The sequence below is a fragment of the Trachypithecus francoisi genome, unplaced genomic scaffold (genome assembly GCF_009764315.1).
Source record: "Trachypithecus francoisi isolate TF-2019V2 unplaced genomic scaffold, Tfra_2.0 Lachesis_group2, whole genome shotgun sequence".
Classification (NCBI taxonomy): domain Eukaryota; kingdom Metazoa; phylum Chordata; class Mammalia; order Primates; family Cercopithecidae; genus Trachypithecus; species Trachypithecus francoisi.
In genome coordinates this window covers 138278819-138295070 of record NW_022681465.1, presented here as the reverse complement: position 1 = coordinate 138295070, position 16252 = coordinate 138278819, and the positions used below count along the sequence as shown (strand labels likewise).

The following is a 16252-nucleotide window of genomic DNA, read 5'->3' as shown; positions in this document are numbered from 1 at the left end:
GAGGGTACATGACTGCTGAAAAATACTGTCTGGTACAATATACCAAGACAAGAAACAAGAGCTCTGCCACGAATCTGCTGTGTGACCTGGAAAAGTCCACTTCCCCCTCTAGGCCTTAGTTTCCCCTTTTAATAAAAGGAAAGGGTCGGTAAAATGAGTGTTTTCTAACCAGAGTATCTTCAGATCACAACAGATATACTGCATGCCATGCAGTATATCCATGGTCAACTAAATGTAGACATGGTGAATTAAACATAATCCAGGGCTGGCTGGGGCCTTTAATATGTCAGTGTGCACAATGACTGTCAAAGGTGGCAACTTTCTAGGCTTCTCTGGAAGGCAACCTCTTTTAACGCAAGGTACCTATGTTTGGGATACCCTGGGCACACCTAAGCGACATACTGTGGCCTCAAACAGAGGGCTTGGTCGGTAAAAACTTATGGGGTAAGCTGGGCGTGGTGGCTCACGCCTGTAATCCCAGCACTTTGGGAGGCTGAGGTAGGTGGACTGCTTGAGCCTAGGAGTTTGAGAACAACCTGGGCAAAATGGCAAAACCCCGTCTCTACCAAAACACAAAAATTAGCCGGGTGTGGTGGCACGTGCCTGTAATCCCAGTTACTCGGGAGGCTGAGGCAGGAGAACTGCTTGAACCTGGGAGGCAGAGGTTGCAGTGAGCCAAGATCATGCCACTGCACTCCAGCCTGCGCAACAGAGCAAGACATAGTAGGCCTGAGGAGACATTGCAGTTCCTCAGGAGATGACTCACCACAGGTGGCTCCGTGGGACTAGAGAAACAGCCCTGGTTCCTCCCCCACATCTGGTTGGTCAGCTCTGGGTAGCAGAGGTCAGCACACAGGGCCACTGACGTGGCCATATCTACCACATAGACAGGCGGCCAGTGGCGGGAAGAGGCAAGCAGGTCCACATGGTCACGGGCACTCTCACCCCGCACAAGATACTTGGAGCCGCAGACCACCTGAGAGAAGAAGGGCAGGGGTGCAGGGTTAATGAGGAAGCCAGTCTGCAGACAGTGTACAGTTCTCACTCGCTTCCCAGGAAGATGAGCAATCATGGCCATCCTGCCAGAGCCCATGGCATTCTGCTCCCTTCCTACTTCTGTCCTTAAATGAAGGCACCAGCTCATCTTTGCCCTTCAGAGATACAGCTGGGAGCATCCTGTCCTCAACTTAGGCTGAAAGGCACCTCAGGACATCTTTCAAAACCCCACTCTCTACACACCATCTACCAGTTCACCATGCTAGCTACACAGCAACAGCAGCAGCAGCAGCAGCAGCAGGTAAGAGCTGGTTAAGAATGGAGATGCCTGGGCCCCAGGTCAAGCCTAAGAAACTAAGGTCTCTGGAGTAGGGTCTAAGCATCTGTACTTTGAGCAAGCTCCCCACCAGACCCCAGTGGGCTTGTTGCCCAGATGGGAACTCACAATGTAGTCTAGTAAACACCTCCACTGACAGGGCTCCCCAAGCACCATTCCACAGCTCTGGGTACACCCTTGGCTGTCACCTTCAGGTGATGCCACTCCCATCACAGTCCCCAAGATCTACAGCTCTCCCTGTGCTGTCAGCTGCTTCTCATGAGATGAACCCCCTGTCGCATGAACACAATCCCCTGAGCAGGCTCTGATCTGCCCAAGGTAGAAGCATTAAGCATCTCCTGCAGACACAGCTTCTGTTAAAGTAGTTGGGAACTGGATTCTCTTTTTATAGCTAGGTCCCCCTGTTGACTAACGTGCTCCAGTGAACTGAAGGCTCTGCTAAGCCACCTCTCTCCCGTTCAGTGCCTGTTAAGTGGGGTTTCCATCCCAGTATCTACCTGGGCCCACTCTGTCATCTAGTATATAACCTGTCCTGGAGCTAATTAACCCAGTGCGACCTTGTCCACACCCTTCCACAGGTTTCCCATTCAAAACCGTCCAAAAGGTCCCTCAAATACCAACTGTTACTCTGGCCTAGAGAGCTCTATGTGATCTGGCCCCTGGGGAGCCCTCCAACACCCCCTCCTCTCAGCTCACTCTGTCTGCCTACTCACGGCTTTGGTGGTCCCTTGGCTGCAACACTCCTTCCCTGGCTTATCACTGGGCTCCTCCCTGTCCTGCAGGTCTCGGTCTTCTCTGCCACTTCAGACAGCAGGTTCCTCCCTGTTACTTTCTATCTTAGGCCCTTATCTAATTTCTTCAGAGCCAGTGCCACAAGCTGTGGTGACTGTATTTCCCCACCAAAATATACGGTCAACTAGGGAGGAATGACATCTTTGTCATTCTTTATACAAGTTCGACTTATACCCTCAACAGCTGATGCCCAGGATGTGGTAGAGTGCTTAAAAAATACCGACAAAAGACCCAGCCTCCCTCCCTAGCCCACGGTGTAGTACCTGACCCGTGGGCAGCTAGGCCAGAGGTTGCCCAGTGACTTAAGTCTTGGCCCCCAAAACTGAGCTGGATCAGTCTCTGTGGGAAGTTCAACATTAGCAAATTCACTCCAAGCTCCCTCTAGTTATTTTCTTACCTGATGGGGGCACACCTTGTAGATTTTACCACCTGTGAAGTGAGGTGGGGTCTGCATAGCTCTAGCTCCATTCTGTACAGATTCGTAGAGGGCCAACAAGGAGAAGCAGAGCTGGTCCTGGAGTAGAAGGACAAGATTAAAAACATAAGGGTGAATGCTAAGGGACCACGCCTGGTGCTCAGTATCACACACTCACCCAACACCCAAAGCAAAAGAATAAAGTGGGCCTTGGAGCCTCATCAGCCCAACCTCCTCTAGGTACAGGTAAGCAATCTGAGGCCCTGAAAGGATTAGGTCACAGACAAGGCCAGTCAGATTCTGAGGCCTGAGTCCTTTCACTTTTTACAGGGCAAAGAAACCATCAAAGGGGAGCTAACATTTGAATCTGATCTTGAAGGAAGCATAACATTTTCAACAGCACAGAAATATGAAAGGGAAAGTAAGTAACATATGAATCAAACACGTAGACACACACACACTCTATGTAATAATAGGCATTTTCTAAGAGCTTGCATAGGTAATAACCAGACACTGTGTAAAGTGCATTCCTTACAACAGTCTCGCGAGGTTAGTGTTTTGGTTATTTCCATTTTACAAACAAGGAAAATGAAGCTCAAAATATAAAGCAGCTTATCCAAGGTCACACACAGTAAGGAGAGCCAGGATTCCTGACCCCAGAGCCTAGGCTCACAACCTTCAACAGGAAGAACTGCTAGAGGCCAGGCCCCACATACATGTCACCATGTCACCATCTAGCTGTTGACCACCTCCTAGGCATCCCTGACTGCCAGCAGCTTGGGTCCAAGGCGGATGCCATCACAGGTATTCATATCCCTGCCCTGAAAAGTGGACCAATCAGCCTATCCCAGAAGCCCCGATAACCACCACTGCCCTTGACACTCACCTTGGAGTCTTCTGCTCCAAAGGGGATTCCACACTGCCTTAGCAGATGTTGCAGCTTCTCTTCACTGTAGGAGCCAATCTCATCCAGCTTGCAGGTGCCCTCCTGGAGCAGCCTCACCAAGGCACTGCCGCTACCTGCAAGACACAACAGTGCTGGTGGGAGGGTGCTGCTGCCAGCCACCAGAGGCCACGGCTAGGCCCACAAAACAGCAAACAGTGGAAGCCAGCTCTGCACCAAGCTCTCCCCTGGTGCTGGCAGAGGTGGGACTCAAGTCAGGTCCATGCTTTCTGCAGATACCTGAAATCTCTCAGAACTGGCTTTCTGCCCTGGAACATCTGAGTGAGATACCCTGCAGATAGCTACTGAAAAAAATCCTAAAATAAGTCAGCTTTTAATCCAGTCTTCTAAGGTTTTTCAGAACCAAGACCTCAGATGCTTACCATGACTGCAGCAATAAGAGAGCAGTAGCTCTCATTTTAAAAGTGCTCTCTACACAACGTTCCTGAACCTGGCTAGCGCAAGAGAACTAAGTGGGGGCCTTAAAAAAATAATCCCTGGGGGCCGGGTGCAGTGGCTCTCACCTGTAATCCTAGCACTTTGGGAGGCCAAGGCAGGTGGATTACCTGAGGTCAGGAGTTCGAGACCAGACTGACCAATATGGTAAAACCTCGTCTCTTCTAAAAATACAAAAAATTAGCCAGGTGTGGTGGTGGGCGCCTGTAGTCTCAGGAACTTGGGAGGCTGAGACAGGAGAATAGCTTGAACCCGGAAGGCAGAGTTGCAGTGAGCCCAGATCGCACCACTGCACTCCAGCCTGGGTGACAAAGCGGGACTCTGTCTCAAAAAAAAAAAAAAAAAAAAGATGCCTGGGCCCTTAAAGTATTAATAGGAATATGAGGTTGGACCTCAGTATCATAATATTAGGAGGCACTGTTTGAGAACCTGCACATCACAACATATTAAGTACTTATGGTATCAATTCAGTGGGTCATTTCCAAAAATTCAAAAATGAAACAAGATAGAAAATAAAGTGTATCGCACTTGGTAAGGAAAAATACTATTTTGGGAATGTTGTTGCAATTATACACACACGTGCATATGTACGAATATCATTCTGCGTCATGATACAAAATGTATTTCTTACTGAGTTACAGTTAAAGAAGAAGGCTATTGCTCTAACTGTATTAGCTCACTTTATCTTCAGTGATCTAGAAAGTGGATAGCTATTATCACACCCTCTTTGTAAATGAACCAACAGTGGCTTGGGGCAATGATGGGACCTGACAGAGGGTCACACAGCTACTAAGTGGCATAGCTGGGAATCCAACTCAAGCTCTTAGAAACTTATCCTCTTATCCGCTAGTCCAGGGTTTCTCAATGTATAATCCACAAAAGTAGCTGCAAAACCATCTGGGAGGCCTGTTTTGAAGGCAGATTCCTTGGCCTGCCCCTACACTTTCTCAATTAAAATTTCTGGGGATGGAGCCTTATCAGCATTTTTTACAGGAGTTCCCCTACTCAGTGTGTGTATCGCAGAAGAATGACAATGAGCCGTGCTCCCCTGCTATTTAATATGGTGGACCGCTCTTCAACTCTGCACCAGAACTTTAAACTCTAGGGGATTTTGAAACGGGCTGTTATTATCTTTCTGAAAGGAGTCCTCCAGTGGGGCCTGGCCCTCTCGCTACCACTGTGCTATCTTGCCATGGACAACGTCCCAGACTCTTGATTGAGCCCTTTTTTGATCCCAGTCAGCCACCAGGTGGCCTTACCAGGTACTGGCTGCACATCCAGGTTTTTGTCTTTCTCAGTGTTGATGACCACAGCTCCTCTCATGAGTGGTGGGAAGAAGGGGGCAATAACGGAGGCATCAAATTTGGTGATAGGGATGCTGGCAGGAAATGCCACCTGCTCAATCACCTCTGTCTCCATCGTGGCCCAAAAGTCCTCCACATTTACCTCATTAGATCCCAGGAATTCAGGCCAGGTGAACTAGAAGGTCAGGATAAAGAAGGTCAAACTGTGGGAGTCACAGAACATCAACAACACAACAGTCTACCCTGTCATTATACACACAGGGAAACTAAGGCTTGGTGAAGGAAGTCAGACAGCCAGGCCCTGCCAGGGAGCCTTGAATTTCAAGCTCTGTACCCACTTTTGGTCACATTTCTTTCTCTTACACCACAGTACTCTCCCAGACATGAATAGTCCCTAAGTCTCTTCTGTTTCTATAGTTTTGTTCATGTCATTTCCCCTGTCTTACAAAGAAAGGGGAGCTACCATTTGAGTACCTGTTATGTGTCAGACACTTTGTAATGAACTACTAAAAAACAAGTCTGGGGATGGCTGAGGTGAGTATTTGAGCACCCGAAGCGACAGAACAATCATGTCAACACAGGTCTAGTTCCAAAGCCCAAACCCTTCCTCCCGATACCAGGCTGGCAAGAACGAGCAGAATCCTATTGAGTAAAATTCCAGCCATTTTCCAAGGCCCTGTGGATCGCCGACCTCCTCCCACACATTGTCAGCACACAGCTATCTCTTCTACCCAATGCAGCATTTACTTATCTCTTATAGACATCTATTAATAGCGCTTGTGCTACTCAATTTCTCTTCTTGCAATGCCCTCTTATATGGTTCTCAAAATGTGACCCAGATCCTAATACCTCAATCAGAGTTGTATAGGTTACTTATTAGAAATGTAAAAACCTTGGCCACATCTTGAGCTGTATGAACTAAACTCCTAATTTTGCATTTAAAAAAGTTTCCTTAGAGGAATGGTTCTCAAAGGGCGGTCCCTGGACAAGCAGCAAGAGTATCACCTGGAAACTTGCTAGAAATGCAAATTCTTGGCCCCACTCCAGATCTCCTGAGTCAGAAATCCTGTGGGTGGCACCCAGCAAGCCCTCCACTTTAAAAGGCTGTGAGAACCACTGCCCTGTGTAGTTCTTCTACCCACTAAAGTCCAAGAACCACTGCTCCCCATAAAGGCTCCTATCCTCACCTTATTCCTTTGTTCGCCGCCTCACAGGGTGCTTAGTGTATGCTCTGTGTAAACGGCACACCTGGGGGAATGAGGCCAGCTGATTCTATCCTCTCCACAAGAAGCAAGGGAACAGGCAATGCCAACCCAGTACATCAACTAACCACAGGGTCCTCCTTTATACAACCCCAAGAGAGGGGCTGACAAGTCTCTTCATGGATAACAGCATATTTAAGTTTTGTTCCATAACTTCCTGTTTTAGTTCATAGACTTCAGGATACCCTCTCCCCACATATACCACACTACTCTCCAGAACAAAGAAGTACCTCTATGAAAGAAGTACCTGGTACCATTGAAGGGAAGAGACAAGCAAACTGAGAGTGAAGGGAATGCTACTCCATTCTGGGACAGAGGAGCCTTGATATGGACAGGACAGGTGCCAGGCAGGACTAGGAGATGACACCTTTGCAGGGAGGTGGGCATCTGTCTATTCTTGGAAACCATAAACTTGCTGTGGCCAGGTATGATCAGAAAAACCAGAACTCGGAGTCCTAGGAGGTACTGGTGAGAATGGCAGTGCTTAGGGTGCAGACTCCACAGCCAGTGGCTGAGAAAGAAGAAGGGCAATCTCAGCCCCACCCCTCTCTGCTTGGTGAGCTTGGGCAAGGCCTCTGGGCTTTAGAGCCTATGTCTCTGAAAACCTCATGGGGTTGTAGGGAAAATTAAGTCATATAGTAAAGCACTTAGCACAGATTAAGAACTTGGCATAGTAATAAAATGCTCAATAAATCTTAGCTACATTATTATTATTTTTTTTTTTTTTTGAGATGGAGTCTCGCTCTGTCCCCCAGGCTGGAGTGCAGTGGCCGGATCTCAGCTCACTGCAAGCTCCGCCTCCCGGGTTCACGCCATTCTCCTGCCTCAGCCTCCCAAGTAGCTGGGACTACAGGTGCCCGCCACCTCGCCTGGCTAGTTTTTTGTATTTTTTAGTAGAGACGGGGTTTCACCGGGTTAGCCAGGATGGTCTCGATCTCCTGACCTCGTGATCCGCCCGCCTCAGCCTCCCAAAGTGCTGGGATTACAGGCTTGAGCCACTGCGCCCGGCCTACATTATTATTATTACTACTAGGCAAGTACATTTGAGTCAATCTGGAAAGAGCCTCTAGTGAGACAACACACACAAAATGGTTTAGCTGCCTGGTTTTTTCACTGGGAAGAAAAAGACAGGACTATGCATTCAACCCTTAATATGTCTAGTGGTCCAGTCAAAATATACCAAAGCTGTTATCTACAGGTTCTGCACCTGCCTGATCAGTGAACACATGAGATGCCAAGTCCAGTAAGTACCTGAAGGTCAGCTCATGTCCCAGGCTCTTGTTTACTACGGTAGAGTTCAGAGATGGACACCTTACACTCCAATGCAACTACTGGCATACCCAAGGGGCAGTCCCTGCCTGTGAGTGTAGACCAGACCTCATGGCATGATCACAGGGAAAAGTAATCTAAGGGATTTTTTTTTAAACCCTAAAGAAGGCTAAGGAAGACTTCCTACTATTCTGTTTGCTATGAGTTTTATCATAAATATGGGTGTAGAATCACACTGGAAAACCTTTTTTTCCCCCCCCATACATTTAATGGAATTATCATATAGGGTTTCTCCTTTAATCAGTTAAGTAGTGAATTACATTAACATATTTTCTACTGTTGAAACAACCTTGCTTTCCTGTGATAAACTTTGTCATGATGCATTACTTTATTCATTACATCTGATTTGCTATTATTTTATTCAGACTTTCATTTATATTCATGAGTACACTCAGCCCCAGTTTCTTCTCTTACATCAAATGTCTGATTTTGTTTCCAAAGTTATACAGCCTTATATGAGTTGGGGAAATACATCTACTTTTATTATTTGCCTATGTTTGGAATAACATTTCTTGGATATCTGTTATAATTAATCTATGAAGCCATCTGAATTTGGTGTTATTATTGTGTGAAAATTTTTCAGTTCAGAACCTAAGTCGGCTCAGGTCACTCTTTTCCTCCAACCCCTTCAGTGACTCTCCCATTTCACTCTGTGTAAGTCCTTAAAATAGCCCATGTTACCCTACATAGCGCTGGCCTCTTGCACCGTCTGGACCTCATATACCCCACCACTCCCTCCCTCCCTCCCACACTCTGAGGTACACCACCGGTCTCCCTGCTGGTCTTCAATCATGCCCAGCGAGCCCACCTCAGACCCTGTTCCTTCTGTTCCCTCTGCCTGGAATATTCCTCCACAAAGCCACATGGGTTTCAGATCTCTACTCAAATGCTACTGTATCAGACAGGCCTTCCCCACTGACTGCCCTCTATAAAATACAAATGCCCTTTCCCATGACACTGCTCTCTCTTCCTTACCCAGCTTTACTGTGCTTCATAGCACTCACTACTCCTGGACAGATATTTGTTTCCTGTGTCCCCCAAACCAGAAAGTGAGCTCCATGAGGACAGAAACTTTGTTTTGTAGTTTTTTTTTTTAACTACTATCTCTCAGGTGTCTAAAACATGCATTTAGTTTATGTTCAATATATTTATTATATATTTTTTTTGATACTTACTCACTGGATACATTTTTCAAGTGAGTAACTGAATAAACAAATGACTCTATTTCCATCTGGCATTCCCTAAATGAAATCTTGGGCTGTGGGAGGAAAAAGTCACTTGCCTCACCTAGACAGGACTGGAGCTATCCACCCGTTGGGGATATCATGTAGGAAGGGAGCTGCCAAAATGAGAGAATTCCGCAGGTCCCTCATGGTGGCTAAGAGGCACTTACCTCCACACTCTTCAATGCTAGCACATTCTCTTCACTCCTCTGGGCCAGTTCCACTTTGGGGGCCACACCACAGATGCCACAGATCATGTCATTGTAGTCTCGGACAGTGAGGCACTCAAAGGCCCAATAGCCATTGCACAGCAGTTCCTGCAGCTGGCTCAGCTCCTCCGAGGTCAGAGTCTTCTCTGGAAGAAGAGCAAACACACTGAGAAGGGCACAGAAAAAAGACACTGAAGCCACTAGGGATGAGCCAGTGGGTAGCAAGTAGAGCAATTCTGCCACATTGATTCACCTCAAAGAACACTCCAGTGTACTAACTACCCTGAGGGTCAGGGATCTGGCCTGCAAGTGCTCAGGTGGCAACCCAAAGGGCAATTCCCACTGGAGTGATAGCTGCCTTGTACTAAGTACTAGATGCTGTGCTGAAAGATTTGACTATGTTAGCTCATTAATTCTCACACGAATTTAATTATTTATGAACCAGGAGCTACTATCCTCATTTTATAGCTGGAGAAACAGAGGCACAAGAATAACTTGCACAAAATCACACTGCAACTAAGTGGCAGAGCCAAGACTGAAACACAGGACCATGTAACTCTAGCACCTATGCTCTACTCCATCTGTTCTCACAGCAGGTAAAGCAGAGGGGGACTGGAGCCTATAGGAGAGGGACGGGAAAAGCACAAATAGGACTAAAGAGGGCATGAAGGAAAAAAATTCTAGACAGAAAAGACGGTTCTCACTCTCAGGTCTTGGCATGAGACTTGAGACTGGAAGCAGACATCCAGGAGCTGTGGTCAGAATGAGTCTAACATGCAATGGGGCCAAGTCTCCCTATGACCAAAGGAGGTACTTGTAGAAGTCACTGGTAAACTCTTGCTAAGGGTCTCTGGATGCACAGAAAGACTCTCATGCTTTCCAAAATTAGTTTGGCATTTGTAAAATTCAAAAGGAAGAGTGTATTCAGAAGTCAAGAATGTCTCCTTTTCAAAATAATCAGACTCTTCTTCAAAACAAGTCTTTTAACCAAAGACGATCACTGATAATTCCCAGGGAGCTTAGGACTAACCTTGAGAAAGGGAAGAAAACAACTTTTACCTGTCTGCTCCTGCACTGACTTTAGAACAACACTGACAGACACTCTGGGGTCCTCTCCGAGCTTGATCTGGTTTCTGATTGCAAAAAGCAAGTCCAGGCTTACCAGCAGCTTGTTCCCCACATTAAAGAGACCTGCAGGTTAAGAAGAGGCAACAAGGAAATTAACGTATCATACACAATGGCAAAAAATAGAATACACACCAGCAGGGTGCGGTGGTGCGCTCCTGTAGTTGCAGGCACTTGGGAGGATGAGGCGGGAGGATCGCTTGAGCCCAGGAGTTGTAGACCAGCTTGGGTAACACAGTGAGAGACTCCATATCAAAAAAACAAAACAGGCCAGGTATGGCCTGTAATCTCATGCCTGTAGTCTTAGCACTTTGGGAGGCCAAGGTGGGAGGATTGCTTGAGCCCAGGAGTTCAAAACCAGCCTGGGCAACATAGCAAAGCCCCATCTCTATTTTATTCAAGTCATATATTTTAAAAAGGGAAAACAAAAACCCCACAACTAAATGCCCATCAATAGGGAAAGGTTAATTAAATTGTGGTGCATTCATAAAAAGAGAAAGCATGAAAAAGAATAAAGTATTCCAACACGGAATCCATTTTTTTAAAAAGAAGTAGATCTACCTGTTCTGACACAAAGCTGCCTACAATACATCATTAAACAACAACAACGGAATGAAATAGTACATATAGTAGATCCTTTTTCCCCCCAGTAAAGAAAAAGAAACACTTTCCTCCCACCCAGCTCAGTCCTCAGGACCAAAGGTCCTTTACCTCTCACACAACTGCACCTGGGGAAAGGCCAGGAGCATCCTTTAGCTCATGAATGTGTAAGGGGTGTAACAAAGGTTATGAAATCATTCCAACACCAAATCCTGAAATGAATGAATCTGAGGAATTTAAGTGCAGTCAATTTAAGACAAACAAAAGTGGGTGATTTTCTATGTGCACAAAATATAATGCACTAATTTGCACAAAAGCAAATTTTGGAATACGTGTTCCCAGCGAAGAAGGGTATGCAGAAGTACAAAGGCTGAAATCGTAAGAGACAGCAAAGCTCTGGTCCCATAAAATTTTTTTTTAAAAAGCAAAAGAGTCATGATGCCCCCAGAAATCACCAAGTACAAATGTAAAAGACAACTGATACCACATTCTGACAGGCTAGAGGTAAAATTGAATAAACAGAGTGATAAACTCAGAGAAAACTGTCAAGAAAAGCCCAAAAGAAGAATGAAAACACTCACAAAAGAAATTTACTATGGAAAAAAACCCATAAAGGATCATAAAAAGGACATATAGTCTACCTAGCACAAAGAAATACAACAAATTAACAGGTCATATACAAGTTTTTACCTATAAAATTGACAAACTTAAAAAAATTATAATACTTATCTACAAAAACAAAGTCAACAGACAAACTTAATTGTATTTCTATACTAGCAATGAATAGCTGGAAACTGAACCATGTCATTTAGGACTGAAAAAAAAAGTAAAATACTTACATGTCTAACAAAATATGTGCAGGACCTATATGCTGAAACTAGAAAAACTGATAACCTACTAAAATGGAGAGAAAGACTATGGACTAGAAGATTTAACATTTTTAGGCTGTCAAAATTTCCCAAATTGATATGTACAGATTGAACACAATCCAATTAAAATTCAAGCAGGACTTTGTAGATATTGACAAGCTGACTCTACAATTTATATGGAGACATACGTATTAGAATGGCTGAAAAACAAAAACAGATAATGCTGAGTGCTGGCATGCAGAGCAAACTGTAACTTTTACCCGTTGTGGGAAGGAATGCAAAATGGTACAGCCACTTTGGTAATGCTGTTTTCTTATAAAATTAAACACACATTTACCATATGACCCAGCAATCTGATTCTTAGGTATTTACCCAAGAGAAATGAAGACTTAGGTTTCATTTCATATTGGTACACAAATATTTGCAGCAGCTCTATTCGTAACTGCCAAACACTGGTAGCAAACCAAATATCCTCCCATGGGGAACAGATAAACAACCTGCTGTACATTGACACAACAGAAAACTACTCCACAATAAAAAGGAACAAACCACTGATAAAGACAACATGGATGACTCTCAAAGGATTAGCTTACTGAAAGAAGCCAGACTTAAAAGGCTACGTGCTATAATTGCTTTTACATGACATTCTGGGAAAGAGAACACTATATGGATAAAGATGAGATCAAACAGTTACCAGAGGTTGGGGGAGGGGGTGGGTTTAAATACAAAAGAACAGTAGAAGAGAATGTTTTGGGTGATAGACCTGTTCTATATATTGATTGTGAAGGCAGTTACACCACTTAGTATATCTGTCAGAAACGACGGAACTGGGAGCAACACACTTAACTACATGTAAATTTTAAAATACATGTTGACTAAATAAATATATAATCCTGAGTACTGGCCTAGATAGACTATAGGGTAATAGGCACTCTTGTTAACTGTTGGCAAGAGCATAAAATAGTACAAATTCAATCTAATAATATAAGACATTAAAAACACAAATTCAAAATAAAGCACCATTAAGTTCTAAGACAAAGAGAACACATCACAAATATGCTTTCATCTTTAGCACTCAGTTCTACAAACAAAATTTAGGATTCAACCAAAAATGGTGAGTGTTCCATAAATGCCTGATGTTGATGAATAATAGGGTAGGAAAGGGTAAATGTGGGGCAATTCCACTTCTGAGTATTTGTCCAAAAGATAAATTAGGGCTGTACATAAAGACTGAATCACAAAAGTGTAAAATGGAGCACCATACATCCCTTTAAAAATGGTCAGGTACTTCTCTACTTGCTGGCACAGGAAGATGCCCATGATGTACCCCTAAATTTAAAAAGCACATTCCAAAACAACACCTAGCACAACCGCACTTTTGTTCAAAGAAAGACTATAAACCTATCAATCCTGTAATTTCTTGTATTCTGCACAGATGAATAAACATTTCTGGAAGATGGAGAACACTGGTAAGTGTTTATCTCATGGCAGTAGGAATGCTCTTGATTTTTTGTTTCCTCTTTTTATTTGTCTGCATTTTCCAGCCCGTCCACAATGAAGATGTTATTTTAAAGATCCCAGTTAAGAGCTTCAACACTTGAGAGGTAAAAGTCATCTTCTGGGACTAAGACATTTAGGAAGAAGATTCCCCCTTCCTCAGAAACCCCATCTGAGAAGGTCCAGTCTTCAAAGAGCCCAAGGTCTCATCCAAAAAGGCAGTTTCCAAGCCTGCTTTGGGATTCTCTGAGGGAAGAGAAGGTTGGCACCCACCTGTGTAGATGTCTATGAAGCTGTGCAGGGCCAGACAATGGGGGTTCAGACACATCTTCACCTGGGCAGTCACTGTCTGCAGACGGCTGGCTGTCAGCAGCCAGCACTCCTGGGGCCCAGCCAGAGAGCTAGTACCAGAAACATCACCAACAAAAAAAAAAAAAGAAGGGAAAGAGACTTCCTTATGTTGTTGCAAGGCTCAGTGATCAATGGCAAATTCTCATTTGCTGGAGCTTAGGATTTTCTAGGTTTTCTGGTAGGTATTTCCACCTTGTTGGAATCTGTGGAATCGTCCCCTACAATTAATGTAACTCTGAATTTATTACACAATTTAACCAATCCCAATGAACTCCCAAACCTAAACATTGTGTGGGGCAGTCCAGATGTAAACTAAATCCTAAGCTGGTGATAAATTTCAGGCATTTCAACAGAAATGATAATTACCAATTATCACTTTACTTTTAGCAATCAGAAAGGTAAAGGAAGCCTAGAAACGGCAGAAAATAACATCTTCACAGTTACAGCTTTAATATAAGTTTTCTGAAGAAATGAGCAATATGAGCCAACTGGGATGGGGCAGCTAGGGGCAGAGTTAAGGGGTGCTTACTTTTGTCCCCCTTTGAATAATGGGCTGCTACAGAGAAGGCACTGCGTGGACGGAGACTCATAATAATTCGACCAAGAGGTCTGCTCGATGGTGACTGTCTCCTCACTCACGTTGGACAAGATAAGTCGAGAGCTGTTGAGTTCATGAATCAAGGCGAAGACCTCAGCCAGCTCTGACTCATTCTCAGGAATCTGCAGGACTTTGCGCAGCAGCTGCAGTGTGGACTGGCGCTGGATCTCCCTCTGGGCTGTGCTCAGGGGCTCTGTGGCATTCAGTACATCTGGGAGTGGTGAGCTCACCTCCTGAGAAGAGAGTGGATTGATCACCAAGCACTCAGAGCAGAAAGAGCCAGCTTCAGGCTAAAATAGTAAGTCTGGGAGCAGCAGACAGACAGGGCCCATGATTGACAGGTGGGAAACCTAGGTTCCTAACCAGCTCAGCTAATAACTCACTGTGTGACTAAAGGCTAGTTATTTTTCTCTGTGGGGCTCAGTTTCTCTACAGGTTGAGCACCCAAATCCAAAATGCTCTGAAATCTGAAACTTTTTGATCACTGAGACAACATTCAAGGGATATGCTTATTAGACATCTCCGATTTCGAATTACTGGATGAGGGATGTTCAAGCAGTATGTATTCTGCAAATATTGCAAATAATGAAATAATTCAAAAACACTTCTGGTATTAAGGACTTCAGATAAGGGATATTCAACCTGCATCAGTAAACAAAAGGATTATATACAACTCTTGGTAATGGATTCAACACTTAGCTCTCATTCATCAGGTATGGGGTTTAGAGGATAACAGACCCAGGTTTCAGTTCTGGATATGCCACTTAACAGCTGTATATGTGGGACCCAAGGCAATTTACTTAATCTTTCTGAGTCTCAATTTTCTCATCTGTGAAATGAGGCATGAAAATAGTAATCTCCTAGAGCTATTACACAGTTTAAATAAGACATTCTAAGTAAAGCACTTAGCACACAATGCCTATGGTGCAATGAAGGCTCTATGAATGATAGTTTTGATATATAAACAAGTATCTGCACTGCTTAAAGTTATGTGTCTTCAATTCTCAGTGGCTTCTGGGTACAAGGTAATTTTATATACCAGTCAGAGGCTTCTAGGAACAATGTTCTGAAATACTCATTAAAAATAGGTCTTTCTCAAGCAGGTCTCTCTTCAATGGAGCTCCACCCTGATCCTTTTTGCCAAGGCAGCGTAAATCACTCCCCGCTTTGTGTTCTCTGAGTGCACCCCTTGACTGCAGAATTCATCATCTGATAGCTGCTAAACCACTGCCCTCCCCGCTTCAGTAAGGGTGGAATTCTGCTTATTTACTGATTCCCAACCAGCATGACACCTGAGACACACACAAGATACTGATTCGTATCTGATGGACATATTATACATGGTTCTGTAGAAGTTAAATGCTTAATGCTATAGTCTGGATGTTTACCCTCTCCAAATCTCATGCTGAAACGTGACCCCAACGTTGGAGGCAGGTCCTAAAGGGAGGTATTTGGGTCAGGAGGACAGATCCCTCATGAGTAGATTAACGTGGGGCAGGGACAAGGGAGGTGGTGAATGAGTTTTGCTTCCTCTTTCTGTCTGTGATCTCTGTGCATGCCGGCTCCCCTTGCCTTCCACCACGAGTGGAAGCAGTCTGAGGCCCTCATCAGAAAAAGATGTTGGTGCTATGCTTCTTGTACAGACGGCCAAATTATGAGCCACATAAACTTCTTTTCTTTATAAATTGCCTAGCCTCAGGTATTCTTTTACAGCAACACAAAACAGACTAGGACACTTAATAACAAGGAGCTTTTTATTAACTCTGCATACCTATGACAATTTTCATTTGTAATAGTTTGGTTATCTTTCTCTCCCACTAGACTGTAAGCTGCTCAAGGAAAAGGGCCACATCCTATTCATCTCTGAAAGCCTGGCCCATAGCAGGCATTCAATATATGCTGGCTGAGAGAATTAATTAATTAATGGCTACAGAAGAGCTGACTAA

The 16252-nt window shown here is 44.5% G+C and overlaps 1 protein-coding gene across 4 annotated transcripts in view; it reads right to left on the bottom strand.

The window, feature by feature from the left end:
• HMGXB3 (HMG-box containing 3) overlaps positions 1–16252 on the bottom strand; it is a 52088-nt gene that overhangs the window by 1668 nt on the left and 34168 nt on the right. For all 4 annotated transcript variants that reach the window (XM_033180556.1, XM_033180558.1, XM_033180557.1 and 1 more), the window contains 8 exons: positions 14238–14539; positions 13631–13758; positions 10326–10457; positions 9228–9412; positions 5199–5418; positions 3427–3560; positions 2523–2639; positions 767–976 (listed from right to left, as the gene is read on the bottom strand). In XM_033180556.1, the coding sequence (XP_033036447.1) occupies positions 767–976; positions 2523–2639; positions 3427–3560; positions 5199–5418; positions 9228–9412; positions 10326–10457; positions 13631–13758; positions 14238–14539 (1428 nt within the window). The remainder of the gene's footprint in view (positions 1–766; positions 977–2522; positions 2640–3426; positions 3561–5198; positions 5419–9227; positions 9413–10325; positions 10458–13630; positions 13759–14237; positions 14540–16252) is intronic.